This window comes from Centropristis striata, chromosome 9 (genome assembly GCF_030273125.1).
Source record: "Centropristis striata isolate RG_2023a ecotype Rhode Island chromosome 9, C.striata_1.0, whole genome shotgun sequence".
Taxonomy (NCBI): domain Eukaryota; kingdom Metazoa; phylum Chordata; class Actinopteri; order Perciformes; family Serranidae; genus Centropristis; species Centropristis striata.
Window position 1 is genome coordinate 30,182,700 of NC_081525.1, and position 27,951 is coordinate 30,210,650.

General features: G+C 38.6%; 1 protein-coding gene across 2 annotated transcripts; it reads right to left on the reverse strand.

Moving 5' to 3' along the window:
* Nucleotides 1-27,332, reverse strand: rubcn (rubicon autophagy regulator). 2 transcript variants are annotated; one of them, XM_059340810.1, is made up of 21 exons: nucleotides 26,846-27,332; nucleotides 23,361-23,514; nucleotides 22,589-22,672; nucleotides 20,507-20,666; nucleotides 20,148-20,254; nucleotides 19,647-19,872; nucleotides 18,544-18,960; nucleotides 15,294-15,389; nucleotides 14,202-14,323; nucleotides 13,822-14,020; nucleotides 13,104-13,211; nucleotides 12,309-12,383; nucleotides 9,758-9,818; nucleotides 9,370-9,502; nucleotides 8,418-8,563; nucleotides 8,218-8,282; nucleotides 7,145-7,383; nucleotides 6,519-6,580; nucleotides 5,951-6,104; nucleotides 5,738-5,831; nucleotides 1-2,771 (listed from the first exon to the last, which is right to left on the reverse strand). In XM_059340810.1, the coding sequence occupies exons 1-21, from the start codon at nucleotides 26,881-26,883 to the stop codon at nucleotides 2,635-2,637; spliced, it is 2,877 nt and encodes a 958-aa protein (XP_059196793.1). In that variant the 5' UTR covers nucleotides 26,884-27,332; the 3' UTR covers nucleotides 1-2,634. The 2 variants fall into 2 exon arrangements, with proteins under 2 accessions (XP_059196793.1, XP_059196794.1); XM_059340811.1 differs by lacking the exon at nucleotides 12,309-12,383.
* Nucleotides 27,333-27,951: the final 619 nt, after the last annotated feature.

Here is a 27,951-nt window from a genome sequence, read left to right on the forward strand (position 1 = left end):
TATTAATTTCTTATAGTAAATCTAACTCACGACAGAGTCACTAAATGACAATTAGGATTTAGCCCTAGGAGCAATAAGCCGTAGCAGTAGAGAAGTGTCTAAAATGTTTTAAATGTGTACTAGACCAGAGGTTCCAAACTTATCAGGACCTTTAGGAGTCACCAGATGATTAGAGGGGCAAGAAAGTCAGAAAATGTTATTTTAAAAAATGCTTTTCTTTCTATTTTTTTCTGACTTTCCTACAATTTCTGCTTTATTCTAAAGAAAAACACTGAATATTTTGCCTTTTGTCATCTCTAAAAATTCTCCAAATAAAACAATCTTGGAGAAAAATGACTGTTTTAATATAAATATACCTTAAAGGGCTGATGAGGTTGGGAACCTGTGCGAGATTAAGATCTGTTGGAGGAGAAAGCCCACTTAAATGTGAAAAATTTCAGTCCAAGAGGATTTTGCTGCATGTGAAGAGTATGAATATTATCTAATAAATTGTGACTGAAGCCCATGTATGTCGTAGGGTTACAGCAGCATCGGTTTTACGGTAAACTGTGCACATATGCTCATCTACGGTATTGAAAAATATTAATTTAGTCGATTTATTTTAAACATTTGATTTCATTTATTTCTTAAACTGACACTTAAAGACAAAGTGTTTGTCAACCAAAAAAAAACCCACCTCTTTTCAATCTTTTTAAAGGGTTCTAATTAATAATAATAATTTTGTAATTGCATATACCACGATACTGACACGGTGAAAATCTCATACCGTTACCGCATGCTGCAATCTTACAACGTAGTGCAACCCAGGTGACAGGAGCTTCATTAGAGAAACAGAAACATTTCACGGTGAAGGTTCATGTTCTTACAACGAACATCAGAAAAATCCCAAAAGAGTGACGTCCCAACTCCCCTCAACAACAGACGGGATCAGTGCAATTAACTCGACTCGCTCCATTATTCCAAAACCTACGGCGTTAGAAAACAAGTGCTGATTAGGTTGGTGCACACCATTTGTGCATGGCTGCATGTACAGCAGGTAGACATGTGTGCACATACACACACACACTCTTATTCACACAGCTTTTTCTAGTAACCACGCGCACACACACTCACACAAAGCAGCACAAAAATGGAGCATTTGCAGTTTCATTTAAAATATTTGCAACTCTGAAGTCCAGTCCTTCTTTAAACTCAACTTACCAATGTAACTCCACTAGCTCTACCAGTCTAAGTTCATTGGTCCCAGAGGCACATAAGCGCAGCTAAAAGAGCTTAAAACAGGATAAACAGAATAATGGATTAGTTAAATATCTTCAATATTTTCTAATTAAAATAAAAATGTCAAAATATGGGGCAGGATTGCTCAAATACAGTATCTGCACTGGAAAATCAGTCAAAACATAAAAGAAATTATAACTTTTTACTTGTCATTTGTTTTTTAAAAACAATAGATCCTGCCTTTTTAGGTCACAAAAACAAACTTCAGCTAAGCCAGTAGCCAATAAAATTACCAGAGGTGAAGCAGTTGCCTGAAGCTGCAATAATAGGAAGGAGAAATATCAAACCTGGTTACAATATTCTGAGCAAATGCTTGTTTTTCTGATCTACTCAAATACCAAATATATTCGTTTTACCACAGGGGAACAAAGTGCCAAGACATGAAGTGATTCTCAGGCCCGTTTCACACATGAAACTGCAACATAGCCAGCATCAAATATTCCTGTAAGGCAGAAGATTTTGTCACATAACTTTTTCACAAAGCTGCCACAATGTCTTTTTTTCATACCGCCACTAGGGTTGACCAAAGTTCGAAATTTTACTTATTATGTTCACGAAAAAGTGATAAATAATTATTTAAATGGGACAAATTGAGAGCATAATAGCACAACATTTTGCATGACATTAGATTATATTGATACACGGCCCGAAGTATTGATATTTCCTTATTGAAATTATTCATTTTACAAATACTACTTAAACATTTATGTTGCTGAAATAATAAAAATTAAATGCTTGTTTTCGTCATCTAGATGGTGCCGACTTAAGATGTTTTATTTAATTACAAATTAACAGTATTTGTCTTCTTTGAGGACATAATTTGCAGCAGAGAAAGGAAATAAATTGCAATATATGTTATCAGTATACTCAGTATGTCGCAAAATTACAATAATAATTCAATGCAACTTAAATATCCTGATGATATCTGTCATGGGGCTTCTAGTGATTCCCACCTCGAGAATTAAATAACCTCAAGTTGAATAGAAAGTGTTTTAATATTTTTAAAGCCATGTTTTCCTGAAGGAAATCCTGACTTGAAAAATGGAAAGCCTGAGCGATTTATCTGTAAAAATCGACACATTTTCTTGGAAAATCAAGTCTATTAAAAAAGTTACGCTGACACAAAAAGCCTATAAACAGAGTCAAGTGCATGTGTGAAAGGGGCACAACTTGCATGTGGAAATCAACCTTAGTAAAACCTAAATATCTGGCAATCTCTTGAGATGAAAACATTTGTTTGCAGCAAGTATCGTCACCGAGGTCTGTGAGGACTGGAACGGAAAGAGAGGTGGTCAGTCACTACAATCATGGTCGCATTGTGCTCTTCTTTAGTCTCAAGGTGTCCCGACACCAGCACTACGTCCCACCTCCCTCGTCCTCTTGCTCCTCCATGTTTTTGCGCGCCATCCTCTCCCTCCTCTCCGCCAGCCGCTGACATCGAGGACACTCTTTACCCGTCTTGAAGCAGTTGCGATGGTAGCACGCGTGGCATTCTGCAAAAGAGAAAACATCACAAAAACACGAGTCAGGGATGAAACACTTGGAAGCATTTACAGCACGTCACCATAAAGTAGGACAACACAGAGAGCAGCACTCTTTGCCTATCCAAACACTGCAGAGTCCATGAACCAGTTAAACCAGTTTGCCCACAATGGGACGTGATGTTTCAACAGAACAGCCAATCACAATCAGACCAGACGGAGGCAGGGTGGAGAGGAGAGTATAAAAGAGGCAGGAGATAGAGTCAGCGCAGCAGAGGGAAGGAGGGAGCAGCTACGTGGATGGCTGGAGACACACACCCCACCCTGAACCTGTTCAGACTCGTCCCCTTCTCCCAAAAGAGCCACCACAGCGCTTTAAAACTCTCTTAACAGAAAGTTCATGTTTTAAAAACAAAATGTAATGAAAGATAAAATGACAGGCAACTCAACTTCAAAAATGCCGTTTATTTGATGTTCACATGAAGATGAAACTTAAATAATGGCGACTAAAAGAATAAATTACACATGCATACATACTCATGTAGTCACTCACATTCTTCCTTCAGCAAAACTCTAAATAAAACAACAACAGGTGAGGTTTCCTCTAAACTGGAGTAGACTGCGTATTAATGTAGGTTGTCAAAAAAAAATCGATACTTAATACTTTCTTGATACCGCATGTTTAAAACCATACAATCTCCTTTAATTTGACATTATATTGTATTGAAAATACTGAAGCTATAAAAAAACTGAAAAACCCCAGAAATAATACTAAAAGCAATATGAACAATATAAAAAATGTGTAGGTCAGCGACATTTTCTACACCAGCACTGTGAGCAGGATGTTAATTTAATTTTTTTGGCTTTTTGGGGGTATTTTTGTCATGGTAGGAGAAGATGTAGCGAGTATCGTTCTGTTTTTATACTAGTATTGACTCCAAGTTTAAAATTCTGATATTGTGACAGCCTTTTATTAAAAACGTAACATTATTGCAGCTGATCTCACAGCTAAAAACAGACTGGCTCAGAGGAAACCTGTGTAACAGACCAAACTGAAATTCATGACCAAGCAAACTGAAATGTTAATGTTTATGGAGTGATACACCACTTTGGTGTTATTGCCATCCAACCTGTGGCCAAGAAGACAAAAGCAGAACAGAGTTCAAAGCCAAAAGAGAAGAAAACTAACCCACTAATGACAGCTTCAGTATCAGCCATCAAGCTTTCAACACCCACACCACTGGAATCGAAGCAAAAGAAATCCACCACCAACAAGTTGCCAAATAACTCGCAATCAGTTGTGCAACTGCACAAATGTGAGAACCAAAGCCAAGAAAAACTAACATCCCTGTAGTGCAAAGAACTTGGTGCCAAATGAGAACAAGAGAAGAATAAGTGTGTAAAATGTTTTCAGACCACAGGATGGGTGAAAAGTGGTGAAATGGAAAAAGATTAAAGTGAGGCGAGAGTTTGATGAACCCGTTAAACACTTAAAGAAATAGTCTGGAAGGCATTTGGGAGATATGTAGAGAAATTTGTAGATAGAAAAATAAGAATATCATTATCACTTATATCTGACCGGGAGGAAGTGACTTCATGAAGAAATATTTTCATACTTTGGTTCAAACTCTCAGGATAAAAACAAGATAAAACATATTCAAATCAGTGAACAAAAAAGTAAAATCTCCTAAATTGTTCAGGATTGTCAATATGGTCGAAGGTATTTGAATCTACAGACGATAAACGCTGCCAAAAACATGTGAAACAAGCGTGGACTCATGATAAAAACCTCATGATAAAAACTATTACTTGATATGATTAGTAGAGGTGAACTTATCCTGAAGTCTTCAGAAATTTCTTATGAATGCGTCACCTTTTAATCTAGCAGATCCACCAAATAACTTTTCAGCAGTTTAGTGTTCTGTAATTTGGCTGATTATTCAAGTAGAGAGCATTCCTTCCACTTTGCAGCTTAAAAATGCTGCGTCTCTTAGGTTTAAATTGCCTTCACTCTTGTCCTCCACCTCTCTCAGGACTACAATCTATCTCTGCACTGTCTCCACCTTCTGTCTTGCTCTCTGTTTCTGTCCCTCCCCTCATCTTCCTGCCTCTGGGTTCTCTCATGGCTTTGCGAGTTTTACGACCTCTCCATTTAGAGCGGGTTATGTAGGCCGGCACTTTCTCCTCAGTATCCATCTCTCTTTTTCCATCGCTCTCCCCACTCCTATCCTCCTCTCCTTTGCTCCTCCCTCTGGAGAAGACAGCCGACAGCTGATGGGGTTTTAACAGTTTCATAAGTGTAAATTTCTCCACCTTTTCTGCACCAGATTTTTCTCTTTCAGCTGCCTCTGAAATTCCCTCATTCTCTTTGGCATCCCTGCTGGCTATTTCTTCCACCGCAGATTCCGTTTCTTTCTCCAAAGACCTTTCTTCCTCTTTCACTTCTGTTTTCCCCTCATCTTTTGAGAAAGCCTTGGTAAGACTCCCAAACCCTGATACCCTCCACCGTCCTTTCCTCTCTTGTCCTTCTTCATCTAGACTTTCCACGCTGCTGTATATTTCGCTCTCACTGTTGCTTCTGCCTGCTTTTGAGATGTTCATCTTAAGTCGGTCTATATGAAAAACTTTAAATAAGTTGACCTTTTCCCTTGTTGCAAGACCCTTTCCTCTCTCCTTGCTGGTTTCCCTCTCTTTTCTACCTTCTTCTCCTCCTCCGTCACACTTCATCTCCTCCTCCCTCACTGACTCTGTCCCTGATGTGTCACCTTGCTCCTCCTGCACCCTGCTCTCCACCCTCTGATCTTGGCCTTGCTCTAGCCCTTCCTCCCCTCCCTCCCCTTCTCTCCTGTCTTTTGAGAGCTCCCTTGCCAGCCTACGAGGGTTGGAGATCTTCCATTCTTTCCAGGCAAGTGGAATGGAGGGGCGGGGGGATGCGGCTCTGGAGCCGCCTAGGCCTGCCACCAGCAGGGAGGGCTCACCTTCGCAGCGCTGGCACTTGTTCAGCTGGAAGGGGAAGATGATGTCTTTTTCATTGCCGCAGAACTCGCACACGAAGCCCTTCGCCTGGCACAGCTGGGGGAGAAATAACAGACATTGATTAAGGTGTGAATCTCCAACTGACACCATTCCCCTTGTGTGTTTAATCGCTGCAATAAATTAACTGGATGAGAGAAAGCATGTGGTTATCTTACCACGCAGCCAGCTACGTGCATGGTACCAAGTTTAAGCAGCTCTTTCATTCGAGGAGCCAGTTCTCCGTTGCGCACAGCACTGAGGTCATTGAGGGAGAAGAGGTGGAGGTCCTCTGTCAGGTGACCGGAAAGACTGTCGAACTGGTCCAGCACCCTGAAGGACACACGAGATGAAAAATGTTACTGATATAACGTATTTAATTTCACATGAGCTACCAAGGAAGTTGCTGCCACAAAAAAACTTGAAAATAAAATATTGGACATAAGTAAACACAATTAAAACTGAAAAAATAAACAGTTTAGTTAAAACAACAAATAAATAATGAAGATCAGCAACCAGCTGTTAGAATTTATAAGACATGTAAATAAAAAAAGTGAGAATAATAATTAATTTTAAAATAATAAAATAATAAATAAGGCCAACAGTTAAGCAACAAAAATAATGAGACATGTGAGGTAAAACCGATGTAAGACACAGATACATTAATGATGTCAATGTTTGTAAAAAGACTGATTTTGTTTTGAAATCATTATGAAACTAAAATTCATGTACAAACAGACATCTTACTCTTTAGCAAAGCGACAGGTCTTGAAGAGGTTCTTCATATGAAACAGCTGCACCCTCAAAACCTAAATGACAACAAACAGAGAAATCATCATCTTGTCACTTTAACATTCACTGAGAGAAACACAGTGATACAGTTTAATACATGGTGGAAGGAAAAGGGAGGCCAGCTTTGGTTTCCAATTACAGCATCTGTGCTGCTAAAGTGTTTAATATTCAGTATCTCTGCAGCTGACTGAGGTGAGCGAGCATCAAATTTCTCCATTTTCCATTAGGTGTAAAGTGCCTTAACACATCCTTCTGTGCCAGTTTATCTCCCCATAGAAAAAGGTTTTAATGTGTTCTCTTGCTCTTTTAGCACAATCCTGCCTAACACACAAACACAAATACGTGACTTGTTCATGACCACCGTCAAGGACATAAACGTCTCTATTCACTCGGATGTATTTTAAGCACTAAAATTGGTCACAAGTTTGTAATTATTCAATTAGGATACTACACAGTCAGCGAGTATTTTAGTCCACAGTGGCCTCTTTTAAACAGAGATGAAGATGGTTATTATGGTGAAGTTCCAACTAGTTACTGGGGGAAAAATCTACACAGAAATTGCCTAATGCCTTGTTTCTCACCCTGACGGTCTCCAGAGCTTTGATCTTCTTGTACAGGCCACTGTTGATGTCATTGGGGTTGAACAGCGGGTCTCCGGCAATCTTGCTCAGCAGGTCCCGGGCAAAGTTGCTGACATAGTACTTGCTGAAGTCCCACTTCCTCAGCACTCGACCAGGAACCACCGCCTGGGCGTTCTCATGGCAGCACTGGCAGAAGTAACGGCCGAGGTATTCACAGTAACGCAAGCGCTTGATATAATCTGAAGTGTGGACAGAAAGAAGAAAAACGAGTGGGTTAATGACACCGTGTCAGGAAGTTAAAGTATGTCTGCATAGCATTTCTATTTGGAAAGGGAAATAAAGGAAAACACTAAGTTATCAGCCAGCTTATAGAAAAGTCTGATACTTGTGAAATTAAAAACAAACACTTAAACTATCAATAGACATTTAGTGTAATTATAATGCATTTGGATATGTTAACATTAATCATACAGTAATAAATGGATTATTAACCCTTTGATGGACAACATGGGTCTAAAGTGACCCGACTGAGTTTTTATGTTCTATACGTCTACAATATATTAATTTCATCATTCAGCATTCCAGGTTTTCCTCAATCAACTTGTTTTTGATCAATATACATCAATTTTACAATTACAATTACAATTTTTGCTTTCATTTCTTACTTTTTGAATAGAAACCCTTTTTGTATCACTACGCTTCTAATGCACAACATGGTTCAAAAATGACCCGTATCCATTTTCAATGTTAATTCATGTATGGCGTGTTTCTATTATACATCTTTGAAATAAATGTATTTTATCATTTATTGTTCCAAGTATTCAGTAAAAATCTTGTTTTACTTTACCACAAATCAACATTTGTTTTACATAATGATCAGTTATCAAAAACAAGGTATTCAAAGAATAAATAGACTATTCAATCATAAAATAAATTGATTTCAAAAGATAGAGCACAGAAACACACAGCCAGACTGAAATAACATGGGGAATTAATTTTTGACCCATTTTGTGCATCAAAGGGTTAAACTTTTTAAAACATTTTCAAGGACAACAAGTATTTACTGGTCGTACCTGGGTCGATGCGGGTGCCACAGCCAGCGCATCGGTAGTTCTGTTTAGCCACAACTATCTTCCTCCTGACACGGAAAGAAAATGTGTAACTAACATAAATTTTGTACAACAAAGAGTGAGGACAGTATCAAAGTTAATGGCAGATTAAACATAATAAATGAAAAAACAAAAAAAGGAGGTAAGATCTGCTGTGGACTCACTTTGGGGCGGGATGAATGTTGAAGATGATCTGCGGTCGGGGTGGAGCCCACTCCAGGTTGCCTCGGACCCGAATCCTCAGCTTGTAGATGTCGGCGTGTTCACCATCATCAGGAGAGATCGGCAGAGAGTCGGGGATGGGCAGCAGCTGGGAGAAAAATGAAGTGAAAGAACTGAAGTTTTCTTGTGTGGATCACAGTGATTATATTAACCCGTAATAGGGAACTCATTGAAATACTTGCAAATTCCAAATTTCAACCCTAGAGAATATTGGAGGATATTACATACAGCCAGAATGTGTAAAAAAACATACAGACCCGGGGGAGGGGGGTAATATTTTGAGAAAAAACGTTTACGAGATTAAAGTGGCAAATCTACAACAAAAAATGCGCAGATTTGAGATTTAAAGTGGTGAATCTGCGAGAAAAAAGTTTGTTTTTTTCCACTTCTTTCTTGTAAATCTGCGACTTTTTTCGCGCAGATTTGCCACTTTAAATCTCTTAAATCTGCAACTTTTTTTCTTGTAGATTTTCCACTTTAATCTAACACAAAAAAAAATCATACTTAATATGCCATCAGTCAAGTTCTCCTGGTACAAGTCATTGAAGAATAACTCTGTTTGTACGACTGTTTCTTGCAGATTTTTTTTCTAAATTTTTCACTTTTACATTGGAGGTCAAGGTCAGTAAAGTTAATATTATTATATCATTATCATACTGATTGGTCAGATGTCATGGTGTCACCGTCTGTGACTTAGCCTGATCTTTGCTGATTAGCTGGAAGAAATCTATGTGGTTCTACGACCAAACAGAGAGACACGGGGACCCCATTTTGATATCCACTGAAGTTACCAAATATAGTTCTTCACCCGATAAAGGGTTAAGAGGAGTGCTATACTGGCAGTCAAAAAAACTGCTAGTCTGTTCAGTTCTGCATGTAAGCAGGATGTTGTACCTTTTGTGGAGCGTCGTGTTCTGGGACCAGCCAGTCGAGCTCCGAGGCTGCAGGAAGCTGCATGCCTTCAAATTGCTTGAGTAAACCCATGGCTACTGACTCAGCGGAGTTAGACTGGAGGAAGGCTGGAGAGCTGGAAATACACAAGGAAGGACAGAATATAATAAACTTTAACAACTCAATATACTACAATATAAAAGTCCCACTGTGGTTCAAAATACTGTTAATATTGGTTGACTTTTTACATGAAAGTCCCTCTTGAGGAGCTTTGAGTTTTTTAACCAATGTGGGGCTTTTTCGGAGAGTCATTCAAGTACAATTCAACAGCATTCAATATTAAGATTCTGAAAATGTACTTTATTAAACAGGAAGCTGCTGTGTTACTTACATGGAGTCTGAGCTGAGAAACGACCTGCTGCTGGAGCTTACACTGCGCTTAATGTCCGCATCTGGAAGACAACAAAGCAACGGCAAAATAAGAGTTTCAACCACTTAGAACACTTTGAAACAGTCTACCAGCTATACATGATATTTATCCACCAGCCAAAATGATAACACTTGTAGATATTGAAATAACTGTCAGATGACTACTTAATTTGGAGAAAAAAAAAACTAAATGTACCAGCAGTTGGCTGGTGGATAGTGTTGGCACCATTTTCTACAGCTAAGCAGCTTTCAATACAAATTTTAAGATTTAAGAGAGATGTGATCCGGGACAGAAATGCAAGCAGATTTTGAGTGTAATTTAGCAGGTAGCATGCAGAAAAGCCAGAGATTCAAAGGTTGAGCATTGGTGACATATTTCCAATAACAAAAAATGACATGTAAGCAAATACATGAAGCAGTATGGGTTTGAACGAACAGGAGATGCCTGCATGGATTGTTATGTGGCTGCACTTCTTTCTTTCAGAAGAGCAACATTCTTTTTTATTCAAATAAAACAGTGGTAAGATTCAGAGCAAGTAAGGAAGTTAGTCATCTGCAGGATTGAAAAAGTGCTCTTTGTTTTAAAAAATTAACTGATTAAATATCTGGCTTCATTTGTGTTTACAGTTTGACTACGGCAGAGCGACGCTACAAGCAGAGGATGATTTCAATCAGTGGCACATGTGAGCAGACAGGGCATGGTGATTGACTTTTAGTGATTTTTTGTCCAGAAGAGCGATGTGCAATTGACTTCAGTGTGAAAGATTAGAAGGAATATTTCAACACTGCCGTTAAGAAAGAATGTGACTAGGTTTTTTCTTCCTTCCTTACCATAACTTGTGTCATCGAAACTGAATGAGCAAGAAGACGGTAGGAAGTTTCACCAAAAAAAATGTATAGCTGAGGTGTTAAATGTCCTTATGCATTGTTTTTAATTTAATTTTTGAATGACAACTGTAACAATAGAAATACTAATTCAATATATGATGTTATGTTCTTCAGAGTTGTGCCACCTCTGTGTTAAAACACTGTGGCATCTGAGAAAAACATTGCTTATGAGAGGGTTTTTAATCATAGCTTCCCTTTTGCTATTTTTTGGGGCATGAAGTGTGCTCATTAATTCAAATATTAAAGATATTTCTGACAAATGTCCTTGCTGTACATAATGTGAAACTACTGGGGCTTTTAAGGGTTATTCATACAAAAAACATGTTAAGAACAATTGTGTTAAATTCTTTTGGATTTGATTAGGTTGAAGGATTTTGGTTACAATTAGGGTGTTAAATTTTGGTTAAGGGAAGCAATTATAAATCATTAAGGATTGTTAGGCTGGTCAGAAGCATTCAATTTTTATTTAAAGGAGATTAAACAGTCTAAGAAAAAAGAAAAAAAGAGCAGGAAATCACATTTTTATCCATAACACAATATCACCAAGGCCCAAATTAAAATGAATTAGTTTGCTTTTACCGTATAACAGTGCAATATTATCATGACATATTATCCAACTATAATTAGGTCATAATGAGCTTCAGACAAAATAGCTTGTGTGACCTGGTAAAAGTTTGCCACTGCTCACATCTGCTACCATCACAAGAGAAACAACAAATATTGTAACTTCAGACTTAAAAAGAGGAACAACAAGGTGGTAGGATGTGTACGTGACAGCAATCACACCTAATTTTCACTAGAGCCACATTGGAGATATTGAACAATGGGGTGGATGGAGAGAATGAATGAATAGGTGGATAATTAATGTTGTCTTTGTACAGTCGCCACTTGTTTACTCGCTCGTCTCGTCCCATGAGCCTCTACACTCAAACAGGTACAGGCACATTTGTCCACCAAAACCCTGAAGCACTGAACAACATGTACCAACACAAACAGCCAAGCGCACTATTCAGCTAAGGAGAGGAGGCCGCTGGCTCGGCTCCAGACTGAGAATTTGCAGTGATTCCCACCATGCTTAGAAACTTCTTTATATGGATACTGGAGAGCCATAGAAAAACGAACAACAAAAGATACAAACTCATTAAAAAGGCTGTTTATCTGCCAGGTACAGAATATTTGAAATATAATGCTGAAGTAGGTTGTTTGTTTTTGGTGATTGGGAAAAATCCCATAATAACCTTTAGAATATACCTACTCTTGGCTGTTTTCAGGCTTTGGAAATCTCACCCAGGGCCAGAGACTTTGGTCATTTAAGAGAGGGTGTTTGTATTGGCTGTGGTACAAATACAGATGCACGTACACGTCATGCCAAATGGTGAAATCCTGATTCCAGAGAGTTTCTCACTGGACGATTAAAACAAGAATCAGCCAGTTTGATTTTAAAAATAAGCTATAAACTGTAAATGCTTATGGCTGAAGTGAAATCCAGTTGAACAGGAGGGAACACAAGCAGATATTCTCAGTTTGGAGTGCAGCCATGAGCTTCCTCTCAGAGGAGCCCCGCCACAGTAAACGCTCTGTATTGTAGCTGTGAAGCCTCGCCCACCCGTCCAGCCTGCAGATACCTGAGAAGAGGGAGGCGAGTGACAGGGAGAGGCCGTTCTGAGACACCGCCAGCAGGGACTGACCCTCACAGCCATCTGAGAGACAGAAACTAACACTCAACACAACCGTCACCACAGGCACAAACACTTTTTTTTAACACTCCAAAGAGCTGTGCGTCAGTATCACAGGCAAACATACAGTATACTGCACTGAAACAGTGCATGTGGAAGTCATGCAGTTAAACAACTCCAAAAGTACAAGAAGATGCTTTAACGGCAGAACTGAGAAATGCAATTTCACAGTCAGACACATACATAAAGTACATGCATAAATGAAAGCCCACAACCCGTGTTAACAGTATCAAAGCAATACACTGAACAGACTAAAACCAGATTATCATGGCAGTATATATCCAGGATGTGGCGACTCACATGACTGTCAGGTCTGTATAAATAGTAACACTAATAAAACACTTTACGGTCTACTTTTTGTGACTTTTGTACTCAGACTTCCATGTTTATGGTCCATGGTAAAAGGTGACATGCTTGGTGAGCAACATGAAGCAAGTGTGGTGATGAGGTTATGAATTATGACTGGAACAGAAAACAAACTCATTGCATGGACAAATGGGGAATTCTTCAGAGGCTTAATACAAATTTCAAATGAATAAAAATCTATGCTTTGAAAGATGCTAGTTGACAAATAAAATGTGCATTAATTTGACTGGATTGAAGAGGTGTGATCACACAGATTAGCAATTGTGACAAACAAAGACTGTTAATGTTTCCTGGTGTTCCCTCATTCCCTCTCTCTACCTCGTAGCTCGCACTCCTCCACCTCCTCCGCTGAGCCGGAGTCAGACAGGCCCTGGCAGGAGTCCTGAGAGCTCCTTCTGGAGCCTCCGCTGTCAGTGGAGTGGAAAACTGCAGGAGAGGAAGGAAGGAGACGACAGATCAAACAAAGAACGATACATAAATAAAAGAAATCAGAAAACAGTAGCAAATGACAACCTCTGTGGCTGAAAAGTGAAGCCTATACAGAATGGTGAAAAACTGCAATTCCTTGATTGGCCACTTGAGGCTGGCTCCAAAAGAGAGTCAATGACACCCAGTCTTAATGACACACTTGTAAAAATGCAAAACTTCCCAGCAGGAATATTTGTATACACCCTGTTACAAAACATGTTTTAGTCTCACCCATTAATATTTAGGCTTAAAGTTGTGTGTATATACTTTGAGTGACAGACTGAGGTCAGTCCACCTCAGCTCACCATCGTTCAAACTAAATAAATAAATCTGAGCATTATGAAACAAGAAAGTATATTTGTATTTGTTTTGAAAGAGGAAAGAATATCTGTGAATGTTACTCATATGCAATTTTTAACTGAAATCTAGTAACTGAAAGCATATTTGAGATTAAGTCATTTTAGGGCCATAAAGCATAAATAATAATATAATAATTTTTTAGTCAAAGATAAACTGTATGAAGAAAAGGCATCAGGTTTATGCACAGGTGACTAGAATGTTGCCTTACGGCGCTGGGAGTTTGCACAGGGCGGCAGGCGGCTGCGTCTGATCTGCTGCCTTCGCAGGCGGATCTTCTGTTTGAGCTGCTGAATCTCACAGTCGCTGTCTCCCTCCTCCTCGCCCTCCTCCTCCTGACGCCGCAGGTTGTACTTCATCAGCTCAATGGCAGCAATAAGGGACTCGGAAATGCTGAAATGTGCGTTCTCCTACAGGACAAAAACAAAATTATAAATCAAATCAAATCTAAACCTTAATTTATTGCAGAATTTGAGCAATGAGTTCTTGCATTTTTACACCAGTTTAAAAAGTGTAAATTGGTGGTTGACTAATTGATCGTTGAGCACCAACACTAGTTAGAAATATTCATGAGTTAAAATTGGCTCGAACCTTCTCGAGGTCAGCACAGCTGCCAAAGTCCTGCTCTGACAGGTAGCTGATGAGGCTCTGACCCTCTGACGGCTTCCTGAACATCCCATCAGGAACACCGCTGCACTGGGACCCATGGGACCCTGAGGAGACCAACACAGAAAACACATGACACAAAAACAAAAACTAAATACAAATACTTTTGTTTTAGCTTTTTTGTCTCAAAACACCTGGTAATAGATGAACAAAGTAAAATGCTCATAGTTTGCCAGAAGCTAACTGCATGCCATCAGAAAATTATGATCTAAACCAGTGGTTCCCAACATTTTTCTTGAGGGACCCACATTATTACCATTGTAAACTTTGGCGACCCCCCCATTGTCCATTGCTTCTATGAAGCCGAACTCAATGTAACTTTCATGGCACCCTCTCTTTCTTTTTGAGATATTCAGGATTTTCGTCTCCCTGACGCTTCGCCATTTTTCCGTTAGCTCTGTTTCTGTTGTTAGGTGAGGTTACCGCTAGGTGAGGTTACCTGTGTATACTGCAGGAGGGATGTTACACATGTCCTTATTCTCACGATATAGCCTTTATTTTCAAACTTTTCTATAGTGATTTTTCTATTTAAATAAATTAATAAAAATTTTATGTAGCCCTTATTTAGTTGATTTGTCCCACTAATGAATTAAATGCTGACTCATCTATATTTAACACATTAGATTTATTACATCCCTTAAAATGAAGAGGGCTTCGCAATCCCCGGTGGATCTTTGGGTTGGGAATCACTGATCTAAACAATAAAACCCCACTAACATCCGTAATCAACCTTCTATGACCTAGCTGCTCTGGTCCAGAGTGTCATGTTTATGGACCAGCTGACTCACCCACTACATTCACATGCAGGAACTGAAAACTATTTTTTCTTCAAGATTTCATGTCAGCTTTCCTATCCAACTTCCTGCCATATTTAAGTTTCCTGTGAACTTTCTCTGGCTCAAATTTTGCATCAACGTCTAACAATTGCAGGATGAAAGCAGCATTTTTTTTGTGATTACACTCATTTTTTGCTACAACTGTAACAGCACATTTTAAGTTTTGTAACAGCAAACTCACAAGACTCCATGTAGAGTGAACTGGGGGTGCTGACATCACTGCGCTGAGGTGAGAAAGGGCTATACTCCTTTATGCAGCAGTCGTCCCCTGCCGATTCTATGAGACAAACAGTCCATGTTAAGAGCCTCCTATCACCTGAATCAGTCACTAAAATACACACTGACTTCTTTAAAACTGATGTGAACATGAGTCAACGTTTATCCACAAAGCAGGTTAAAAGCTGTTTTGATTTTATTGCCGCTTTGCTGTCAAACAGTCAATAAAATCTATGGAGATGGTTCACTTTATTGCATGCAGGAACAAAACATGACGGCTGACCTTCGTGGGTGCAATGACTTAAACTATAGATTCAGAAAAAAATAGACTTTTTAGACATTTATTGAGAGTCCAACATCAACTTTTTGGTCCATCTACCAATGGCTGGTAAACAGAAAACATTTACCATTTAAACATTTTTTTAACCAGCTGTAAAACTGCCTTGAATATGATGCAGCTCATTATATGGGTACTGCTGTCACAAAAAAGCCGAAAAAGAATCTCTCCTTGTCCCCTCACCTTAGTTAAATTTACTTTTAACTGCACTGGTTGCATTCTTTTAGGTTGATTTATTTGCAGACTCTCTCTTTACTGTTAGCATGATCTTCTCCTCGGTGGCACCTGGCCAGAACCACTTGTATAAAGCCGGGTATCGAGCATGACAAAGTAAGCAAAAGCGTAATTCCATTCTAACTTTTAATTGAGGTAATAAGCTTATGTTATACTGCAATGCTTGGCTTTTTTTTATTTTTATACAGTAAATCCACATCCTGTACATAAAACAACTGCTTTGCTTCATTACAGTATGAGGGAAAAATATAAATGACAATTAGGCTACTTCTACCAGGACATCACTAACATAACTGTAATGAAATGAAAACACTAACACATAGTTAATATATAACTTCCATGCTACTTTCAACAAGAAATGATCAGTCATGAAACACGTGTGCATGAACAAAAACGAAAACTAAAAAGGGATTTATGGCCTCATCACATCAATTTGACCTGAGTAAACAAAAAAGTTTGAAAAAAACATCAAAGACCAAAAGCACAGATTATGAGCTGAAGGCAAGACTTGAAATGAGAAGGATGGAGAGAGTTCATCAGCATGCACGGGATAAAAAAACAAGAGGGATTGGGAGGGGTCAAGTGATGGAGCACAGTGGAACTGCACTGCCAACCTGCTACCGGATCTTCTATTATTATGGTGATTTTTCGGTGGCCCCCTCCTTTTGCACAAACGGTAAAAAGAGAAAGAGAGAGAGAGATAGAGCATAAGGAGAGAAAGTTACCTCAAGCCAAGAAGGGGAACAGTGAGCAGAGAATAGAGATGTTAAATCGGAAACGGTAAAACCTTCACACAGGAAGTGTGCACCTTCTGAGAAAGTGTACAGAGCTACAAATAAACACAGACGATGCAGGTACAATACCCCCATCTGAACCTCGTCTTCATTTTATGCAAACATTGTGCCAAAAAAAAAAATAATAATAATAATTAGGTATGTGTCCATCACTTGCAGCAATCTGAGGCATTGCTCTAAAAAGCCATTCATTTCTTTAAATGGTTAACATTTAAGCAATTAACAAACTACCATCAAAAACCACATGCCATCAGAGTAGATTTAAACTGATTCTTACAAGTATAACCAACCAGAATACTTGTTAATCTGTGAACATGCAGCGCAAAGCACCAGGAAGAAATAATCCACCTACCATAACACCTCTTTAAAACTTCATAACTGCAGTATATTAATTTACTTTGATTATTGCATACAAACATGGTAGAACTGGCCTAGATCCTCTGTCATGGGAACATTATTTTACCAGAACTGCAGTGTTTGCAAATCTGTGTGGAGACTTGCATAACTTTATCTATTTTTTTGTGTGCATAACCAGATTTGTAAATGTATAAAAGGAATGTCTAAATGCGTACTCCATGGCAGAGATCTGCAAATGTGTGTGGAGATTTGTCTTTAATGCTTTGGACGCACTGTACCTCAGTAGCTATGGTGCCTACAAACCATTAAGCAGGAGCACTCAGGGATTTTAAATGCCCAACAATGGCCCCATACTCCATAATCATACCTGCCAAGTTTAAATGTGCAGAAAGCCGTGGGTTGAAGCTTTAGCTGCCATTGAAGTCCTTTGATATATTTATGTTTGCAAACTTTCTGAGGGATGCAAAGTACATTCATGGGAAATACTAAGTCTTTAATAAATGTATTAAAAATAAATTAACAATTAGCTGTCTGATTACAAGCTAACTGACATACATAAAAAAAATTAGACCATTGGTTCTTCAATTTCTTGTTCATTTTAATGTCCATGGTTTTCTTGATAATGATGTTGGTTATTATCAAGAAAACCATGTAAATGTCTAGATATCAGCTCTTAAATTAAACTCTTATAAGCTATTTTTGTTGTTATCATTATGTTTGTCCAAACAAATGTACCTACTCAAGAGTGCATGGGAAGGGGAACTGGGAATACAAATATATGAGGATTCTTATTAATTAATCTTATTAATTTAAGGTCGTACACAGGAAACTGCATTTCTCCAAGTCTCGACCGTCTGTGCTATATCCAGAAGTGGAAGACAAAGGTGATAAATGCTTTGCCTCTTCTTGTCACCTCAGCCACATGTTTTTTCTTTGTCTTGGTCTGAAAGATTTTTTGTCGGGTTATTTTATTATTATGGCAACTGTTCTTGGCGTAAATCTCCAACCTTGCCCTCTGATTGCTATATTTAGGATTCCTAACCCCTCACTTGCACTCAACTCTATCCAAAAAGATATTATAGCTTTTACATCCTTACTTGCAAGACGTTTATTATTGTTATACTGGCAGTCTGCTAAATATCCTTCTATTTCCCGTTGGCTTAAAGACATTATTTTTTATTTAAAGCTAGAAAAAATTACATATACATTAAGAGGAAGTACAGTCAAATTACACTGCACTCTCTAATTTAATTTAATTATTTTTCCTCTACAATTTTATCAGTGTTTTTGTTCATTTTCGTTTGTGTATGTGTATATGTGACTGTTTACATAAATGTATAAAAAATAAGAAAAGGATAATTGTATTCCTGTAATTGGAAATTTCTTATTGTATTTTTCAATAAAAATATTTTGAAATAATAATTTTTTCATGACTGGACAAATAGATGGAGGGTAGCCCAGTTGCCATACGAGTTACCTCCAAGTTTACTCACCATTCCTGAGTTTCTGATTGACCCCTGTGTCTGATAACGAGCGGGTGTGTCCCCTGGACCCCCGGCCTGGACCCTTCTGTCCCTCTGAGAATGATGAGCGTCTGGGTGGGGCCGGGGCAAGGGTACTCCGTTGGTCCTGGGTGAGGCCTGGCTCACTGCTGTGGGTGGAGCTTCGGGAGTCACGGCGGCTGCCCCGCCCCAAATTACCAATAGCCAGGTACTCTGGGCCGTCGTCATATTCGCCGTCACAGGAGTCCACAGCCTCTGGCTGAAGGGAAGTTGATGAGGGGGACTCTGTGAGGGAGATGCAAGGGACCGAGACAGGGCCAGGTGGGGGCGTCACACCCCGCTCGCTCTCCCCCGGCCTGGACACACACACCCAGGGAGCTCCCAGGCTGCTGACTGTAGAGGTAGTATCTGCAACGAAACAGGTAGCTCAGGTTAGAATTATCAGAGAATATCGAACAATCCATAAAAGTAAAAATAATTTTACAAATATTTTTTAAAATCCATTTTAGTGTAAACAGCCAGTTTAGGACATTACGTTATAGAGGCCATATCAACACATTCTTCAATAACTGACCTCATCCACAAACAATCAGGCCTCTGTATGGTTAAATCAGTCAGTCTATTCACATACAAACTGTAGTGCATTCATAGTGCCATCGCCCAATCCCACCCTCTGGATCGACCATTTCCTCTTCATTAAGTTGCTTCACTCAATGGTCAAAATCCTTCACTTAAATAAAAGAAGTCGAGTGCAAGAAGACACTGCTTTGCATTTTGTGGAATGACCTTAAATTTCTGTTCCTAGAATTGACCACAAACCAGATGTGGCAAAATATTGCAACAACAAAGTTTCAAATTTTCTTCTGTTAGGAAAAGTAACCAAAAACTGATTTATTCTAATCACTTAACATGTATTTCTGAATGCCTTATTATAAATTTCACCAAAAATAAACAGTGTGCACTAAATTAACTGAAACACAAGGTCACATGTGCATGTGAAGCAAAAAAAGCTTCTGCTGAACCAGAGGAACCTTCACATTAAAAGCATAATATAAATGAAATGCCTTTAAAAAAAACCTTAACCCTTCGCTCACTTGTGCTGTTGTTGCTTTGGGACCCGAATCCCGTTGTGTTCCCAGAGTTGTGGCTGGTTGTGACTGCTTCTCGGAGAGAGCAGTTGGAAGTGGTGAGTCTGCGATTTAGAGAGTCTCCTCTGGGAGCCGAGTCAGCGTTCCTCCAAGCCCCACCAGCCCCTGGCAACACACACAGGCTCTGGCTCTTCAATAGGCCCAGACATGGTGGGCCCTTCAGAGGCGACAGCTGTAGGGTGAAAAGGGATAAAATATTTACTAATTTCCTACATTTTAAAGCCACCCTCAGTTTTTGAATGTCCCTCTTTAGCAGATTGCCATAAACAACCACATATGTAGCATTTTGAGATTATTTTATTATGTAAAGTGCGTTAGAAATAAATATTATTTTGATTATTTTCTCTAAAACCAAACTGTATTCTATTTTTTTGGGGACATAATTGGGTGAGAAAATCTAATGGATGGAAAACAGTTATAAATAACAGTCAAAAACATGAGACCCACCCCGAAAGTGTCGACTTGGGCGAGTAGTTTGGGGTTATTCTGCTCCACAGCTTCCAGACACTGGAACATGGCGGTCACATGAGGCTCGCTCAGCAGAAAGGCATCATCTGAAAGGCAGAGAGAAAGAGAGGGAGACAAAGAGGGGTGTGAAGATAAGATAATGAGAGAGATGATTAATCAGTGGGACATAAGTGAATACACAAAGATAAAAGTGAAAGAGAGGAGAGAGAGTTATATGTAAGGACAGGAATAGACAATGAATCATTTAGTCGCTTCTGGCTTTAGTTTAAACTTCTCACAAGCGTCTCTTAAATTAAACTGGACCGTTAACGTGACTCATTGTGACCATTGTAACTCACCATTATAATATTTGCGTGTGTGCCCCAGATGTCGGAGCAAAGGTCGGAGCTGAGCCGACAGCATGTGAACCTGTAAGCTGTGAAGCAGCCAGCGCTCAGCTTTGTAGCTCTCACCAGCACTCTGCATCCCGCTGCTCAGCACCGGCTCCAAGCGACTGAACTGTGGACAGACGGACAGAAAGAAAGAAATGTGAAACAGGAGTATGTTGTGAGGGGAGATGGAAATGAGAAAGAGGCTGTCAGGGCTGCAAACAGCAAAGTGACAAACACTATTTATTAGGGCCGGGACTCGATTAAAAAAATTATATATAGTTAATTAGGAGGCTTTGTAATTAATTAATCAAAATTAACTGCATTTTAATCGCATATAAATATTTGACCTGAGTGGCTCAGTGAGAAGTAATTTTTTTCACATGGATTTTTAGTATACCATTGAACAATGACTGAATACATAAGCTTAAGCAACAAAAATATTGTTTATTTTTGTTCAAGTCCAACAGACCAGTGCAATTTTTGCCATTTAGTGTAGCAATAGCATATTTAGAAATATAGTACATTTCAGAAATTCAGGTAGCCTACAGGTAGGTAGACCTTCTGTAAACTATAATACTTTGGTTTTCGGGTCACAGCTTGCACACAATCATGCTCTTATCCATCATTTTTGTGTAGTTAATTAATCTTAATTAACGCGTTAAAGTCCCGGCCCTACCATTTATCTGAATATAAACACAAAATATGTCCTCATTTGTTTTGGGGTTTTTTTTGGTCCACACTGTTGGCTAATCAAACAGCACAACACAGATCTTGCTCCACATCTTATTTGTTTTACTTCAAACATACTTTTGTTTGTGTACAGCCCGGTTTTATCTCTTCATCTAAAAAAAACAATGAGATGAATGGTGAAGGGACTGGTCTTACATGATGTGATAAGTAGACAAATGACAGGCTTGTCTGTAATGAGTGGAATGAGGAGTGACAAAAAAAACTTCAGCACAAAACTAAGAGATGGTAGAGAAAATAACAACCACTGCTCAAACAAGCAGATGATATATTCATAGAGCCAAGAGCCCTCCGGATCAAAAAGAATCCCAACTACTATCTTTACTGTAAACACAACAAAAGTGGACTTTCCTCCACAACACAAAATGTTAGCACAACAAGTAATCCAGGAAGTGTAGAGACTCTGCTGAAGGCATGTGACAGTGTGAACTGTGTCAGGTTTATGTGCATGTAACTAAAAACTTTACAACAGAAAGAACCATTGTTTTTCCTTCCGGCAGGCACACTGGCTCTCAGATTCACCACTTATCTCTGTCATCTAACAGACTATGTCAAACAGAATTTTTAGTTTTTCTAAATTTTAATTTTTCTAAATGAAGTGTTAGTAGCATGCTTCATAGGCTAATGGAGGAAACAAAATAATGTGATGATACAAAAATATAAACTTTATCATTATATGGGCAGCTGCAGGATGGCTTGTATTCACTCATGAGCAAATAAGCAGTTTATTCTTCCCTAAAAATTAAAACGTTAAATAAAATGCAGAGGCACATCATTTGTTGGTCTGAATAACAAATACAGAACTGAAACACATCATCCCCCTCATGCAGTAAATGTGAGACATAAAAAACATTTTAAAAATTCCATCACTGTTTTAGGCTTTTGAAACAAACCAAGCAACAAGGTGATTTATGATGAGATTTAAATCAGCTATGCAAAAAACACTGAAGTCTGTATAGTCATATGTTTTTAAATGAAGCATCAGCTCATCACAGTCAGCTTTGTATATTTTGTCTGTGATTTTTACTTTTTGTCAAGTACAACACTAATGATCCTACAATACTGTTCATATGGTACACTCTACTCCTCAAATTACTGGTAATTCTTCAGTTGGCAGGACCTGATGAATCTAAAAGCTAAACCTACAAAAATCTATATGAGAAAAAAACATAGCCTAGAGGAAGGTAGCGATGTTTAGGCCTCTGGTGGTATTAAATTGTTTCCTGCAATAAAATTTGTTTGCTTGCTAAACTTACTAAACTATTTGCATACCACCCTGCACGTGACCAGCAGTGATCATACCTGTTCTACGTGTGAGGCGAGGTGGGGGCTGATGTAGCGAACACACCACACAAACGGCCAGTAGTCTCTCTGTTTGTAGTACACCTGCAACACAAAACCAGCATGACCCAGTTACAATACAATAACAGCTTTAATAAACACAATAAGCCATAATGTAGAGGGAGTGTATCTCATAGTGAACTGGTACACGTCTAAAAGAAGTACATGAAATAATATATGTATATAAAATATTGAGCTAACAGAAACTAGGGTTGTCAAAAGTATCGATACTCAAAAAAGTATCAATACTAAAAAGTTGTATCCGGATACAATACTCATTTTCAAAAGTATCGAGTATCTGAAGCTTGTTATCATAGCTGCAGTTTTTTATTATAAATATTTAACCTGTGGTTCTCTTAATTTTGACATGTTGCTTTTTTCTTGTTAATAAAAATATTTCTGTTAAATTTTGGGGTCTTTGTTTTTATCCTTGTGGTATCGAAAATGGTATTGAGTATCGAATATTTTCCTGAGTATCGGTATCGAGTTGAAAATTTTAGTATTGTGACAACCCTAACAGAAACTACAGTTTGTTGTTTGATGGTGAGGTATTGTGGGGTAATGGGACACACCTAGAATCAATAACTGCTTCATGTTCAAACACAAGGCTTCATTGCAGCTTTTTCAGGCCAAAGTTTAACAAAAGCCAACTTTGCGAAGCTGTTAGAGCTGACTGTGAGTCACACAAAAAAGAAAAACAAAAGTGAGAGTGGTGTCGGTCAGTTGTCCTGACCTGCTCATTCTTCAGCCCATGGCTCAGGATGTTGTTCATGTCCTTGTGGAGCCGCTGCAAGCCGCCGTATCGTGACCACACATTGGGGTTGTTGGTGGACACGAGACCCTCCACTGTGGTCTTCAGACTGGACAGTAGTTTCCATTGCTCCCTCCTGTGTGGAAAACAAGGCAAAGGAAGGAGTGAGACAGGGTGAGGGAGGAAGTTTAGGAATGAGGAAGGAGGTAAAGAAGTGCTGGTGTTAGCAGTGTTGTGGCTTGAATCATTACTCATGTGAACAAAAATGCTTTTCCCGAAAGCAAAAGTCAAGTTCTCAGCAGTTTAGTTCTGATGACCTAGTTTACTGTTACTGAGTTCCGTGACTAACTGGGAGTGCTGACCATCAATAAATGTGGTATCGCCACATCCTGGTCTAAAGAGACAGAAACATAAATAGGAACTGTCTTATTTCCTCCATGTAAAGAAAATGTTTACAAGACCTCTGATCTGGTTGTATTTCAAGCTTCTAAATTGTTATTTTCCTCCCTAAACTCTCAATGTTAATACCCTCTATTACAGGGATGGGCAACTGGAGGCCCAGGGGCCGCATATGGCCCGCACCCTGACTTGAAGTGGCCCTCAGTACAACTACATGCATTTGAGCATGAAATCTTAAAAGTGCAGTGTAAAAATGCACAAAATTACTTCTTGCGATTAATGTTGGTCTGCTGTTCTTGCACTGAAAAAAAAAAAAGAAATCACAGTAAGTGTTTTTTTATTTGTTTCAAACCTTTTGTATTCCTATTTATACATGCATTTGAGCATGAAATATATTAAGTTACTGCACTGTGAACATATTTAAAATTGCAGTTTCATCATATCTGGTTAAGTGCACTCTCCTATATGTGCCCCTGTGGTAGTGTCCATGAAATATTGTGGCCCCCTCCAGCATTTAAGTTGCCCATCCCTGCTCTATTACAAAGCATAAATTATAGTTGATATGGAGCTCCTTGGTATAGATTATTCTGAAGTTCTGGCAGTAAAACGTTATCTTTAGGATACAGCTACAAAAGATACAAATCAATATTATATTGGTCACATTCCCGGAGAGCCATAAAGCACTAGCTCTTTTCCTCTTTTCCAGAACTTCCTCTTTTTCCCCTGAAGTCAGCAGTCAAACTCAATTCTAAAACCCCAGTTACAAAAAAGTTGGGTCGTTGTATATAACGTAAAGAAAGAAAGGCTGCAAATTCAGAGAATATATATTAACAATATAACAACAGCATTGCATCTTTGTACTGTGTTCAATTTAATATAGGTCATAAAGGATTTGCAAATAATTGCCTGCTGTTCTTATTACGTTTGTTGGAATCAAGGTTGTATTGAGAAATAGTCAAATAACTGCAGCAACAGGACAGACATATCTGTTGTAACTTGCACTGCAGAAGGGTGTATTCTGAGTCATCAGCAACTTAAACATTAAACTATACTTCAAGAATACTATACTTCAATGCAAGTTGTGCATGTTTAAATGTATCAGAAGAATCATCCTCCAAACATAATTCATTGTATCAAAATACAATACATACATTAAAACAAAATTGCGAAATTTAATCCAGGAAACAGAAGCTGTTTTGTGCAAGCCTCACTGACTAACCTCAAATTTAGGATAATTTCATTTTCTTTCTCTAAGAAACTCACAATCATTAATTCAGGCAGAGAAATGAATGCAGAGACTGTTTAAAAGTAAAGGTATGAAACCTATGAATAGCACTTTTATGAACACAACAACCTTATTTTCAGCAGTGCTGACTGAGCAGCATCACGAGTTTGGCTCCCGACTTAACTAATCACATCACATCATGTAACATGGAGAGAAAGAGGCTGAATGTCAGAGAACATTCTCCACATATTGTAGAGTATAATGCATTTATGCAAGCCAAGTGTGTGTGTGTGTGTGTGTGTGTGTGTCTTGTGTTAAATGTATGTATAAATGTGTGTGTGCGCTGAACATCATGGAGTGAAATTCAACAAGGCTTTGAGAGGTTGTTGAGGTTAAAGGATCAACTGTGTGTGTGTGTGTGTGTGTGTGTGTGTGTGTGCGTGTGTATGCTACTAATTAGTAGCCTCAAGACAGATTTGCACATACAATCTGACCTTTCAATCTTAAACAAACAGACAACAAAAGTCATTCTAGATGAACATATAATGTCCTTACAAAGCAGTTATAGTGACTAGGGCTGGGCGATATGGACCAAAAGTCATATCCCGATATATTTAGGCTGAATATCGATATACGATATGTATCCCGATATTTTTATCGCAAAGTGAGAGCAAATGTTCAATCAAAGGCAGTTATGACATGTCACAAGTATTTTTTATTGAAACTGTTTACTTAAGTGAACATAAATACTGTATAACAGGAGTACCTTATTTTCAAATCAAAGCTCCATAAAGTGCACATTTGAATAAATTAAAAGCTTAAATAAAAATTGCCTATGAAATAAAATAGGCCAATATCTTTCTGAAATAAATGTATTTATATGAACTAAATATGACAACCCTTAGTAAGGGCAGCATTTATATATAAAGAAAGAAAGAAAATTTAACTATATCGATATATGCGATATGGTTTTATTCCATATCACATTTAAAATATATCGATATATCGTTCATAACGATATATAGCCCAGCCCTAATAGTGACACAACCATCTAAATATTTACATATCAGTGAGTATGCTGTGCATTGCTCCGACTGAAAGGTAATTTTAGCGTCCTTTGCTGCAACACAGCAGGTAGAAATATAGTGACTTTTAAACTCCTTTTACACAAACTTTCAGGACTCACTGTCAACAAATGCGGATGTGTTTTTTTAAAGTCAGTTTGTGTAAAACAAACAATCATGAAGCTTGATACATTTGCCAACATTTTTACCAACTTATGGGTTTTTAATAACCATTAACCGTGTGTGAATCTCCTGCTCCACACAACCAGCGACATCTCGCAGATGTCAACTCCATTTGACAGCTAGCTTTAGCTGTTAGCACAACCTAGCTAGGAGATAGCTAACAGTTAGCACTAGTAAAGCTAGGTAGTCCATTTAAAGCCCTAGCATTTAGACAAAAAAATGTGCAAACTAATTGCTTAAGTGCACAAACTTTCAGTCAGTAGTCAAACAATTTCCATTTTGATATCAGACATTTTGCCATGCCTGCAGCTAATAGTAGCTGGACGCTGACATATCACGTTAGCCTAGCCTAGCCTAGCCTAGCCTAGCCTAGCCTAGCTGCACCGACAGCCGCAGTAATCCACCAGGGCTGTAATACAATAATACGGTTCATTTTGAGTGAAATGCTGCTCCAAAATCATTACTTTTCTTTGTTTCGTGTTAACAACCTAGTTCATTCTGGGTTTTTACAGTTTTTCGTTGTGTCGATTATATATTTAACCAGGGTTCCTCTGAGCAGAGCTAGCCGGGAGCCGAGCCCAGCCCAGCGGACTCACCTGCGCTCCTCCGCCTCTCCCTCCGCAGAGATCTCCATGTCCTCCGGCCGGAGCCGCGTACCGTACAAAGCTGCCAGTTTCCCTGATAACTCCAATATCTTATCTCGTACAACGGAGTTATTGTTTTTTCTTTAGTAGTCGGGTCTCCTGAAGAAGTCACCCGGATATCCAGTCTTCCGCCATCTCTGCCCTCCTGTCCGAGCTGTGGATCAAAACAGTGGAGGCCGCATGACCAGCGGCAGAGTGGGCGGAGATGGTGTCCTCTGCTCGGCCCACTTTTTAATCAGAATCCTGCTTTTAATCTGAAATAACACCATAGTTCATTTCCCTCTGCTGTTTTGGCAATAAACCGGCGGGTTTTCGGTGCGTTTGCAAGGATTGCGATAAGTAAACTTCACTATTTAAGTCGATTTAACTGGCTCATAAAAGCATTAAAAGGGGGAAAAGGGAAGAGCTTTCTAGAGACACATGACTGCTCAGCGGAATGTACCTTAGTCTGCACTGCCACCTGCTGTTAGTGAATAATATTGCGTTAGGACTGCTGCCCCCGGTTTGAACTCATGTCTTTGTATCTACAAATAACCCACTGATGATTCATGGAGTAAGCTACACTCATTTTCTCCTGATTACATATTACTGTAAATTTAACATAGCCAGTGATTAGAAACTCATGATGTTCAGCCAAACATGGAAGAGTCAAAAAAAAAATTGTATTGCACAGTATATCTGTGCAATACAAAATACTCTCAGAAATAACCCAATGTGCAATAATAATAACTTTCAACCACTGCCATGTAAGAATTTAATATATATTATATGTATATATTATGTGTATATTTATGAATGTAGATTTTTTTTAAATTATAGCTTTATTGTCATATATTTGTAACCTCCCAGTCTGGGGCAAGGACTTTAAATAAAGGGGGGAAACCGTATGACAGTATGAAGCCATATTATATATATATATATATATATATATATATATATATATATAGAGAGAGAGAGAGAGAGAGAGAGAGAGAGAGAGAGAGAGAGAGAGAGAGAGAAATCATAAAACAAAACTATACAATAGCAATTCAGAATCAGAAATACTTTATTGATCCATT